This window comes from Chaetura pelagica, unplaced genomic scaffold (genome assembly GCF_000747805.2).
Source record: "Chaetura pelagica isolate M959 unplaced genomic scaffold, ChaPel_1.0 scaffold166, whole genome shotgun sequence".
Classification (NCBI taxonomy): Eukaryota; Metazoa; Chordata; class Aves; order Apodiformes; family Apodidae; genus Chaetura; species Chaetura pelagica.
The window spans coordinates 2,643,943-2,657,199 of record NW_009953758.1 but is presented as its reverse complement, the minus strand read 5'-3'; the positions used below and the strand labels follow the sequence as shown (position 1 = coordinate 2,657,199).

Genomic DNA, 13,257 nt, shown 5'->3' with positions numbered 1-13,257 from the left:
TTCCTGAGAGCTTAATACATGAATCAATAACACCTTGGATTTCTGCAAACACTGTGGAACCTGTGAGGGGAAAAAAAACAAACAAAAGACACTTGACTTAATTACCAAGGGCCTGTCGTGAACTTGGTTAGAGGGCACAGATGACATTTGCACAACACTGAAGTACATGCCAAGCACAGATAGGAAACGTCATTCCAGTTACCTGTGGCCTGAGCAGCTTGCTAAAATACATAAGCCAGAGCAAAGAGCTTGTCCCAAATCGGCTAATTATATTTGTGCCAGCTGTTACACAGAACTTGTACTGGATGTGCTTGAACTGGTTGCCAGCAATAAGCAAATAACAATTTCAAAAGGTGCCAGCTCTGAATCTTTCTTTCATCCCTGTCCCCTATCTCCAGAAAATAAGCAAGTTATGCAGTGGTGCAGGGAAGCTGAATAACATGAAAACACAGTTAGTTGGTGCTATAAAGCTCCAAATAACCCTGGCCTTCATAAGCCAGGCTTGTTTAACAGTGAGTTTACATATTCATTTTGATGTTAAATACATCTACAGAAAAAAAAAGAGAAGCCTCCCAAACCAAGAATATAAAGCATCTTATTCAGGAAAGGCTCATGACCTTAAATGCACTATAAGGACAGAAAGGCATGAGCAAGACTCTGGACTAATCAGCCCTAGAAGCAAAGGTTACTTTAGATGATCTGTTGAAACTATGGCTGGTCTAGTCAAGGAGAAGGAGAAACTGTGAGTTAATACTTCGCCTGAAAAGAAGTGATCTTGTTTCAGGTGAAAGCAGTCATATCCCTGTGAAACAACATAACATCCCTATTCTAGGGAAGCAACCTTATCTAGAAGTTCTTACATCTAGTGGAGGTCAGGAAAAAAGATTCTTCCATTACTAGTCCTTAAGGGATCAGAGTAGAAAAAAGTAGCTATGACAAGTGCAGTGGATCCTCAGTAGGAACTTTAAACACTCACTGGACACTGATTGGGCTTGAAATACATACAGAAATACAAACATAGTCTTGATTGTAACTCCTCAGATGAAGTACTTACACTACTCTTGGGAATCCTATTGACCTAGGGACAGTAACAGCTGTCAGGGTGTTCTGACTGTGACTGCCACTTTCTTACAGTTTCAAGACAGTGAAAATAAGAGCTGCACAACATTTATTTATGAATGACTTATCCAGTTCAAGAGTGGCCAAAGCATTTGTTGAGCTGGTGTATGGAACCAAATCAATGGTGACTATGGCTACATCAGCAGTACTGAATGAAGGTGTCAGAGACTTGCTCCCTGCCCCATACCACCACAAAATGGTGTCATACAGTCTTCCTCTTTACTAATTCATAGCCCCAGTAATAAACAAAACAGCAGGATCTTGCCCACAGCAGTTTTCTTTTGGATTAGTTTTTTTCTACTACTCGACCTGGGCAACATTTACACAAACATTACCAGATTGTTTCTCAGAATTAATTTCAGATTAAATATTTTTGTATTTTAAGATACCATATTTAATTTACAGAAAAGAAAGGAGTATTATTATGCTTCATAGTATCTGGCTCTATTTTATAAGCAAAACAATGCTGTCCAGTTATTTTGCACCACGTTTTGTCTTGCTATCAGAAAAAAGCTAATGAAAGCTTTTGTCTTGCTCACCTGCGGGCGTACAAGGACTACAGAAAATTGTTGGCAGTAACAATGGAAGCTAATTTTCTCATCACATTTAAAACTTGAACTATTTTTGGCCATTTATATCTCTGAAGAGATAATCAATATACAAACAGAAAGCATCTAAGTACAGAATATTTCTTGTGGATGTTTTTGAAGCAGCCTAGAGCATATTACTGTTTTAAGATAAGCTGAAGAACTATATGTGGGCATGTAATTTTAAATTGTGTATTTAAGATACAGATTTATGTATATAAAACAGAGTTTGGACTGTAATCTGTCAACCTTAGCAGCTAAATGTAAACACATTCAACAGACAAAAATGAATTAGCAAGGCATCTTACCTGCTTTGTCTATAATTGCATCAATTTCTTCAATGACATCAAAATAGGCTTCATTGTTTGTGTATTTTACCCCTGCTCTGCGCCAAGGAATGTTGGACAACTGTCCAGTGGGAAGTGTGTCACCCACATTACTACTGCCTTAAAAATGAAAAGGAACTCAACATCAGTAATTGATTACAAGAGGAGTGTTTCAACTGCCAAAATTAAGAATCAAAGCAAGATTAGCCCCCAAGGACTGCAGATGAGAAGCTAGGCTGCTAAAACTTCATTCGTTGATGATGTGAAGGCACTTTCAGGATATGTCCTGACTGAAGAATTTTCAGACTATATTTTGCACAGTAAAAGACAAGGTTCAAGTAAGCACAGGGTCTGAGCTGGAGTAGATGTGGGGCTAGATCTTGCAAAGAATTTCATCACTGCAATTAAAGACATTGCAGCTCCTTAAGCATGCTTTCCTTTTCTCCTAAAAGTTTTATTTGGCTGTCTTCAGGGCTGATTTTGCTGATAAGAGTTGTTATGAAGAAAGTTCTGAAAGAAGCCTTGGGGAGGGCTCCCACCCACTTTGTTTGGGAGCAGCTGTGCTGAGCCTCTCACCCTTGGTACCCACTTGAGCTACCTTGCAGCAACATGACAGCCACGTCTACACCTGATCATTTGCAAAATTGATCCAGACCTTGGCCCATAGACTTCACTTTCTGGTTTGACCTGTCTCTGTTAGACTTCACTGGCAAGATTACCCTGTTATCATCTGATCCTGACCCTGACCTGTTGGCTCAACTTCTGGGCACCTACCTTAACAGTGATGCCCCTGTCTGCCTTGCTGTTACCCTTGGCTTCTAGTTCTTAATACCACTCAGTGTGAGAAAAAGGCTTCTTGAGCTACTTAGTTACAAAGTAAACTCTTAATTCTTTAAAAAGGAGGAGGGAAAAAAAATTCACTTCTGGGGTTTAGGTGACAGATCTTGGAATCCTAGTATAATGAAAACAACTCCCTCTTCCAGAAGTACAGCTCACGCTTGCTTGTGCCCTTTAGCACGATGAATATGTCAAGTGTATCCTGCCACATTAGAAAGTGGCTGTAATTCCTACACAACCTGCTGTGTAGGCCCCCTTCTAGTAGGCAAAAAAAAACAGAAGTTTTTTATTGTTTTGAGCTAGTAAAATAACTCAGAAAAAAACCCAAACCCTTCCTGGGCAGGTGCTTTAGGCTTCCAGGGAATTCTAATAAGACTTTAGATAAAACAAGAGGATTTGATGCTGCAACTCTTGGCTTCAGGAGTCTTAATTCTCCTTACAGTGGTTGCATCTTGTCCAATAACATTATAGACAGTTTTCACAGGTACTACTATCCAAAAACACATTTTAAAAAAGCATAAACCAACAAAACTTAAAAACTAGAAATTAAAGCTGATGAGATTTATATTCAAAGATTAAACCATGCATTCCACATCAAAGGCCAGCTCCTCCAAGCACTACGTCTGTGTGGCCCTGCAGCCCACATACTACCCTTCTCTAACACAACATACAGGCTAACACCTTGCAGATGTATGACCCCATGTGATACTTCATGGGGTACCTCCCTCGCGCCCACATGCCAGATGAGCAGATTCCACCAGCTCAGCTGACAGACATTTGGCTCTGTCAGTGCAAGATAGACTTGATGGATGTCAACAGTGGTGGGGGTGGTGAGAAGGTTGAAGACAGGCTATTAGTTTCCCTTCATGATATCTGTTCCTAGCCAGCAAATATTAGGTATCTGTTATATACCTTTCTATAATGATTTCACATAAAATGCATAACCTTCTCCAGTGCTCCTCAGTTATTCAAGGCTTGAGGCTAGCTCTGTACCAATCCCAGAGCACCTGTCTCCAGTATGTGCTTTCTGTGCTGGTAACTGCTATTCCTGAGGGACTTTGGCAGCTGTGGCTGGACTAGATAGTGCCACTGGGGATCAAAGGGGCCAGGCGTAAACTGCAAGTAAGGAGGAAGTTGCTTTTCTTCAACTCTTAATTCTGAGAAGTGGCAGGACAGCTGCCTCACCTTATAGATTTACCCCAATATGATTATTTATTTTTAGCTATAAAGCATAATGGGGCTTTCTTTTTAAGCAGCCAGTCACTGCTGAAAATTGTTTTCATACCTGTGATGGAGTTGACAACGGAACGCAAAATTGTGGGAGGCTTAATCAGCTCCTTCAGTATGTTAGATTCTGTTGCCAGTGGAAAGCCATTGTCTAACATTTCTTCTAGAAGTTCATACACAATAACTACATTGTCCTTAATTGCAGTCTCAGAACATTCACCAAAGTAATCCTAAACAAATCAGAGATTACAAAGGAGAGGATTTTTATCCCTGTTAAAATGCTTTGCAGAAGTTTGCTTGTTTGATTACAGAAACCCTCCAGTCTATCAAGGAATTTCGGTGCCTGAACTGACTAGCTACTTCTATAGTCTGATAATATCCTATGTTAAGGTTACATTTATAATCTAATTAGAAATAAAGGCAGCATGAACAGTGAAACTAATGTAATCTGGTTTACTAGTATATATGTCCCAAAAGTTCTCCCACTGTGAACATTAACACATCTTCCATTAGAAGACTCTTGTAAAGTAAGGAGATGATCTTTTGGCAATGGTCAGTCTTCACAGAGATTGCTTTATTTACAGTATCTGTGAAATATATTGAAAACTGACTTGAGCTTCACAGCTTATTCCTCCCTATAGAGTGTTCATGACAGTGTGCTCCTTTTCATCTATATAACATGAACAGTACAAAAGCTTACAGAAAAAAAAACCCCAACAGTATTTACAAAGTGGGATTTGGCTTTAAGTGCATGTGCACTAGTAACTAGAAATCAGTTGAATACACAACATATACCTTATTGCCATTAGTATTCTTATAAACCAGTGTTTGACTTAAAAATTGCAAACAGGAAATATACTGAACAGGAGAGTTTATTACCTCTCTATAAACAAAATTTATACAAATACTCTCTTTTAATTTTTTTCAGTTTTAAAATTATTTAATGGTAACTGACCTGGAAAGTATCTGCTACTCGGTGCAGAAATTCAATTACAAAGAGTGGTGGCACTTCTGTCTGTATGACAGACACAAAGAAGATTTTATCCCGATAGATGCTGATGAGGTAGTGATGCGGTGTTGAGATGACAGGAGGCACATTCTCAACATCGATTGCTTTCTCCTGAGCTTCAAAGAAATAGTCACACACAGACTGGCTCACAACACTCTTCCAGTGCTTCTCCAAGAATATATCACCAGAACAGTTTATAAGAAACAGGCTGTGGATCATTTTCTGTTGGAAACACATTCAAAGAAGTTAAAATAAACAAAAGGATATGAACACTGATATTATTTCTTCTCCCAGATTTCCTTTCTTACAATGCTTATTCTTTATTAGCAGACATGGTGAATTTAAGAAAAAAAACTGCTTTGCTACTTTCTTTAAATGGCATTTCCTTTATTTAGAGAAATGTTCCAATACAAAATACTTCACAGTGGATTAAGGCACTAACATATTTCACAATGTAAGCAAGAAGCTAGCACCCTTGATTTCAACTTTAATCCCTAGTTGGTATTTGTAATTTGTTTCTTAAAGAAAAACTGGCTCTCATGAGTTGGCACTCACTTAAACGTTTTTTGGGAACATGTAAGGGTTAAGTTTAAATCTGATTTAATGAATAAAATTGCCTCATATGTGCTTGGCACATGTGAAGTATGTTTACACAATATTTTACACTTAAAAAGTAACTCACTTATGAAAAAGGGGAACATGAGTTGCAGATAAGGAATGTAATTACTTTGTCTATATCTTTAAAGGTTTTCAAATAACATGCCTCAGCCACTGATCCTTCATTTTATTCATGGGACAAGAAGCTTATCCGTCTTTAAAAAAACTCTAATTCCCAGCCTATTTCTCAACTTTCAACGAGGCAGTAAGTGAAATAAGTTCACTTAGTGAATAAATAAGTGAATAAACTATTTTCTGCACATCTACAAAGGAGACAAATGATATCAGATTTCTGTTTATCTCTTTAGCCTTTACATGAGACAGACACAATGCTCTGGTTCCCTGCAGCGTAACCATCCTCTGATAAAAATAAAGTCCAAGTTTAAACTTGGGCTTAGATAATAAAACAAATTGTAACCCAAGCACTTGTTCCTCAAGGTGGAGCTAATCTGGTACTTAGATGCTGCATACATTTATTTTGTAGTTGAAGAAGCTGCCCCTTCTACTAGGTATTAATCCGTTTTGCCTTCCAGGTATTGATTTAAGCAGGCCTGTGGCTCTGCAATTATCTGTATTAGAAAACTGGTCCAGCCATATACTGACCCCAAAAAAGGAGTTTCTGGTCATATTTGCTTCCTCATGCAAGTTGCTACATTGCCAGAAAGTACTACAACTGGTGCAAACCAGATGGTAGAAATGCACAGATTACCAGCTCTGAATTGAAGTTGATTTAGCCTTTGCAGGAATTCAAACATGATTGGAAAGAGAACAGTTATTGGGCTTCCACACCTTGAAACAGAAAGACCACTAGTCTAGCAAGTCCAAGAGAAGCCAAATGCATATACCAAAAACCTATCATAATTTTCATTAATCTTAGGATGTTTGGCCAGGATCATGCCAGAAAATGTGGATGAAATTTGCTCCTTCTTTAATGTTAACTGGTACACAAATGTGAAGACAGCACAGAAATATCTAGAAGTAACTGGCCCAGTTCCATGGAGATTTTAAGGAGTCCAAACACTGCATGATTAAGCCTCATTCCAAAATACTGGAATAAGCACTTGGATGCATCCAGAGCGAGCTCTTGTTCCTGTGTCTGACTCTGAACTGCCCAGATTTCTAGGCTGACCTCCCAACACACTTGTAACACTGAAAAATTACCTGGCCCTGCAGATGTTGAGTAAACAAAAGTATGTCTTCCAAAGCTCATCAGAGAAGGTGAAAAAGGACTACTAAAGAAGGTAGTTAGCATGCTAGTTCCCTCTACCTGTTAGCAGATGTGGAAAGGGAGCCAGATCCAGCTTTCTACATTCTAAACTCCAGCTGCTCCTTCACATTCATGATAACAATGTGCTCATCTTCATGGGGCCTTGCCAGGTCTTAGATACTTCCTGCTAAGAGTACACTGTTTTTGGTGGCAGACACAAAAAGACCAATAGTCAAAATGTGGACAGAAAAATCCAACTAAGCCAATATGACATATAAGAGGAAGTTTGTTTGGAAACTGTGATTACCAATTTGCTTAAGAGTGTGAAAGGAAACAAAGCTACAAAGTGCTATTATGTCTTTCTACTATATCTCTCTTGGATCAAATTAATCTCTAATTTATTTGGTAAAAAAACCCCAAACTTTCAATACTGTGAGTACAGCATTCTTATAAACGAGCCTTCAAACAATTTCTTTAATCCACTTCAACTGAACATGTTCTGAATTTAGCCAGCACTGGACATTAAAACCCTCCAAAATCTCCTGGACAGTCACACAACAGTGGCAAGTATAATCAACCACTGAATGTCAGTATTGTTCCACACCAAGCCAGTGCAAACATACGAAGGTGATCAGCTATAAAGCTTAGAATAGTCCTGTGTACATTTTAATATGGATACAATAGCACAGCTGTTAACAAATATAAGACCTTATTCCAGAGGAATAAGCCTACTGTGAAGAAGCTATGCTGGACTGCAGGCTGCTTCAGATAGTACTCACACGAAGTCCATCAGGTGCTTTTAACAGTGTTTTTAAGCCCTAGGAGTTGTCCTGCTGTTCTTGTTCATACAGATTCTATTGATGGGAAATGACTGCATTTCTCACTATACACTTTTAACATGCACAGCCATGCAGCAGGCCAACGTAATCACAGTGTAATCACAATGTAATTACAGACACTTTATTCTACTGTGCCTGCAGCAAGCTCCTGGCACATAGAATGACTGTGTTAGCAGGGCCTCTTCTTTGCCTTAAGTTCCACCTAGGATATTAGACCATGATTTGGTATGCAATTGAAGGAAGGCAGGAGTAGCCAGAAAGAGCAGTAGCGCTGGACCACTGCCCCTATTTACTCATCTGTCCTAAGCTGCCCAGGTACCAGCTGCATTCTGATGAGCATTTGTGTGGCCTTGTGGTGAACTGGAGCAGCAAACTGATCCTTGGGACCATGCTAGTCAGATTACAGATTTACAGAATTGGTGGAAACTGAGCAGTAAAATTCCACCTAGCTGCCTCCCCTATCTTATGGGTAGAAAGATTACAGGATTTCCCATGATATTTGATTCTTCCGCTTCTAGTGTAAGAGTTCCCTTAAGAACTCCTCACATACTCCTTTCCTCCTTCACAAATTTTAGTAGAACACTAATTTGCTGCTGATTTGAAGTTCTCTGGAAAACTGAAGCTCTCTCCTTGCAGGTGAAATACAAAGGAGGCAGATTAATGGGCACAAACCCTGCCCTACCTGTCAATGGGCAGCTCAGTTTTGTATGCTTCCCAATTTTGTATGTTTTCCCACTGACTATAATAAGTTTTTACACTCGTGGTGACATCAATCTATTACATGCAAGACTAATTTTATTTATCCAAAACTGTAAAGATATTGGCATGAGCCAATTCAAGATGGATTTCATGTTGAGTATCTTACAACTGGTGCTACAACAGAAACAACTTATGCAAGTTATTTTAAACAAAAATTACTTACAGTGCTCCCATTACTGAAGATTTTCCTGATACTCTATTTTTGAGTGCCAGATTTCATTTCAGACTTTCACACATTCCTGAATTAATGTCACAGTAGCCTACCTTCTTCTACCTCAACAGAACAGTAGATTTGCAAAGAAAAAAAAAGATTAAAAAATGCTGAACATAAGAAATCAATCTAGTAACAGTAAGATTCCTCACACCAATAGCTCAAGTACTTGTGGCCAAACAGCAAAGCATGTTAAAGGCTGCAGCACTTTGAGTGAAAAGGTCTTGAATCAAACTTCAAAAGTTTAAGGTAACAGTATCAAAGCACACCACCTTTAACAATCGTGAGAGCATGTGCACAGAGCCAACACACTCAACCCCTTGAGATGGCAGCATAAAACCACTCTATATAAAACACCAAAGTTGTGTGTCTAGGACTATTACAAAAGGAAGTCTCCCAGCTCTCTGCTTTTAGGCCTACCTAAAAAGCAGACTAAAGATACACATGGATTATTATTTCCATCTTCAGTCCAGAGCAAGACACTCCACCTAATTTTCAGTAGGCTGAGAGCCTTCCATACTATTGCCTGACTGAAGGTATCTTACAGGCACTGCAGCAACAGGCTGCTAAACAGAGGTTTTGCAACTTCTTCTCATCCTTGCTCTGACACGCTGAACTCCACATGATTCTTTGCAATCATTTCCATCCTACCAGGATTTGAAGTTGTCACAGAAGAACTAATTGTTTTAACTAAGGTGTCTTCAATACACTGTTGCCAAGTCTGTATCTTTTCTTTTGACTAAATCTGGATTTTGCAATGCTACTATTTTTCAATCTTTCAGCACAAAACATCTGGACTGAAGTTACAGCAGGCTCAAAAGACAAAAGTGGAGCTCATTGGCAAAAGGGAAAGGCTGCCAGTGTGGGAAAAAGACGCATTGCACATGCTTGTCTTTATATGCAATTAAGTACTCTAAAATATAACTAAAGCAGAAATACTGTTACCAGATGCCTTTCTATAACACTGTGCTGAGTTACAGTCAAAGCTCTGAAAACCAGGAAGCAAGGAATTTATCACTGACCTCTGCAATGCCCTTTAGAGTTAGATATAACTACGGTGCAAGGGCTCAAAATGAGACCATCACTGGGGAAAGTATTCCACAGCTTCCATGCTTCCTGCATTTGGCATAGCTGCTCTGAAGGGTAGAAGGATTAGTGTGGGTAAACTGTCTGAGCCTCTGTTACGTATTTGCGCAAATGAACTTCTAGTGACATGTGAATGGGAAGTAGTCAAATGCTTAAAGTAATCTAGAGAAACAAATAAGCTAGGATAGACAGTTCTATTTCCATTTTAAAGCTAGTATTTTTGTGACAATCAGCTGATTGGTACCTTACTTTTTTCTTATGAACTCAAGATGTGTCACAAATGTACCACAGATGTGGCAAAACTAGACAACCTTTGCACCCCACCTCCTCAACCCTATTCACCAGATCTTAAAACGGCAAACCTAATGAAGAGAAGTGCTATTAGATAATTGAATGGCATTTTCCAGACAGCCAACATGGCAGCTCTGGACATACATACAACTGGCTGGACCAACCTGATACAACACTACAAGGTGTGATTCAAACTGATACACCGGAAGTCTCAGATCTTAATAAAATGTGAATGTTCTGTAATTTCACAGGTTTTGTGAGACTCCTATCATTATTAGCACATCTTATTGCTGCTGCTCAAGTGTCATTGATCTTTTTATTTACAAGATGCTCATGGCTTAGGTGTCTGGTCAAAGTGGTTAAAGTAAGTATTAAAGTAAAAAACATTTTTGCAACTCTGCTTAAGAAATTCCTGGTGTGCATCTCTGTTAATCAAGCAAAATTCCCATACTCAGCTTTAACTTAACACCATGAAGTGCTTGTGTCTGTCCAACTACTCAAATGCATATTTTATCAGCAAGATCATCCCTACTAAATAATAAACACTTTGCTTCCCAGATACTCAGTATACAATTATTTATCTTTGCTCTCCTTTAAGATACTGTTAGTAACTTTCTGGAATTGTTTTCAAAAGGAAGTAGTCCTTTGAGAATACTCTGAAGTTGTCTTAAATCAGTGTTTGGTATCTGTAACAAGATTTCCAACTTCCTCCATGCTTTTATGAGTAACAATCACAGCCTGCAGAAGAATTTGTGCAGTGTTTCATGGACTGACTGATGAGTTTTCCAATAATACATTTGCATGGTGCCTCTGTTCAATTTAGTTCCAGCACAAATCTTCTAATTGTTGGCAAGATAGCTCCATCTCTTGCCAAAAGAACAATATTAGATCCTGAATAACTGCAGTTCCTTTTGGGGCCTGAAAGAACAGAAAGCTTCACTGTAAAAGCTTAAAAAGTAGAAAAAACTACACCAAAACAACTAAAAATCCATTGCTAAAACTAAATTTTTACATGAAGATGGAACATTTCTAACACAATTTACATCAAAATCTACCACTTTAGGACTACTAAGGGACCACTTAAGAAAGTCACTCAGTGAAAGTAGTAGTAAATAGATAGATGGGACCAAATGGACACAAGTAAAGGAAATATCTTGTCACACATTTACTGTCAACAGGATTTTCAGGAATGGACTGATAATTAGGCTCATATTCCAGCCAAACCATGGGAAACTCTGTATGTCTAAGGCAGCAGGGTTTGATCATTATAAAAGCTTCGTCTCAGTATTTCTTTGCAAAGATATTTTCCATTGTGCTCTCCTAATTCACTATCTGACCAGCCAGAGCGACAGTGCTACCAATTTTGTACGGCTCTTTTACACAGGCTCTATTTTAAGAGGCACTCAAGGTTCCAGAAAGGACAAACACTGGGCCAAAGACCCATGCACTACTGAAATCATAGATCAGAGCCAACAAGTATAACTGGATCCCTGCTGCACTCTGCTACAACCAGTCCAAGGGTGGGCATACGCTAATTTTTACCTCTCTTCTATGAGGAGAGAGCAGAGTAGCACTCTTTAGTTCTCCTATCCTATATAAATAAAACAAGGCTCCCAAATACCCAGTTTAACATTAAAATACTAAGAGTCATCTAAGAATTTCCTGTTAAAAAGCAGCCTCTCATGCATTATATTGAATAAGCATAAAAAAGATTTATTTTCCCTTTTCAGATTTCTGTGTATTAACTGAATTTTGAAAGACATATGGGAAGCTGTAAATTGGGAGGAAATAAAAGGGAGATAAGAGGAAGGAATTTAACATTCTAAAAAGGCTTAATTTTTTTCCCATTATTACAGCCATGAAGTAAAGCTGCCACTTGTCACCTGCTGTTCAGACATCTCTGCCTCAAGGACTTCAATTTCCCCTTCATGAATCCTCAATCTATTTAAGATTGCAGAACTGCTTGTAAGGAGAGTTTTGTCTGAAAGAGCAAATGGGACTTAGCTGGTGCATAGCTATTTTGCTCAACAGAAAATTTCATTTCTGGACAAGGACAGCAAAATTAAGCACTAGAGGGCGTGGAGTGGTCTTAAGTTTAACTTGCCATCTGCAAAGAATTTTCAGGTTCATGTACACAGATGGGAAAGAATCTGCTTGTCTCATTATTTTTTTTCAAAACCAGGTTGGCTTGTATTTTTGAGTTAGCACCCTGCACACCACAGATTAAATCCTATACAATTACAGTGAAATACCATTCAGATGTTTGTTTTTTTAAAAAAATAAATTAGAAGCTATGTGCAATTCAAACCTACTGGGAATTGCCAGCTGAATCATTCTCGTGATTGGCATAGTCAGTTTTTCCATAAAACATAGTTTCCTTCATTTTACCTCTTGCATGCTTAATTTAATTTGCTTGTGCTTTTCTTGCAAAATAGCTTTTCCTCTCCCATACTGCAATTTGCCTCTTATGAACACAAATTTTCATTATTCAAGTATGATTTTTGCCTGGTTGTTTAGAAAATAGCTACATTTAATGGTGAAGCTATTCCTCCTGTTTGATCTACTTCTAATGGGTGCAAATTATTCATCATACTTATAATGTGGTAAGTACATTGCTACTTCAAAGTAGAGTGGAACTGAAAGAAAGAAGCCACGGTCTCTACGCAATTACCGTGTTAGACACTGAACAGAGCAGAAGCAGTGTGCAACGCACAGGAATGGATGAGAATGGATTGATTTCCACTGCGTATTATGCAAATTTACACTCAGATATTACTAATTAAGCAATAACAGCATAACTGGAACCACCACGTTTGCAGCAATGCTGCTGAGGAAAGATCCAGGCGACCGGGGTGCTGCCCCTCCCGAGATGCCTTTGCTGCAGGTTTTGCATCTAGCCTTGAACGGCAGCTCCTGCATCATCCTGCAGGCCCTGGGCCATCTCCCCAAAACACTAACCCAAATGACCTCCTCGTGCGTGCTCCCTCCTTCTCTCCACCGCTTATTATTTCAGGGAGCTGGTCTGGGATGCTGTCCCGAGGAGACCCCCGGGCAGACGGCAGGCAGGCTGTGACACCCCGCACACCCACAGCTCCGACGGCC

General features: G+C 39.1%; 1 protein-coding gene across 1 annotated transcript in view; it reads right to left on the bottom strand.

Annotated features, from left to right (window-relative positions):
• Positions 1-5,324, bottom strand: part of AP3M1 (adaptor-related protein complex 3, mu 1 subunit) — a 9,769-nt gene extending 4,445 nt beyond the window's left edge. Inside the window, exons 1-4 of the mRNA XM_010000750.1 lie at positions 5,052-5,324; positions 4,155-4,326; positions 2,015-2,152; positions 6-60 (exon numbers count right to left, since the gene is read on the bottom strand). Coding sequence (XP_009999052.1) covers positions 6-60; positions 2,015-2,152; positions 4,155-4,326; positions 5,052-5,324 — 638 coding nt within the window. The remainder of the gene's footprint in view (positions 1-5; positions 61-2,014; positions 2,153-4,154; positions 4,327-5,051) is intronic.
• Between the last annotated feature and the right edge of the window lie 7,933 nt (positions 5,325-13,257).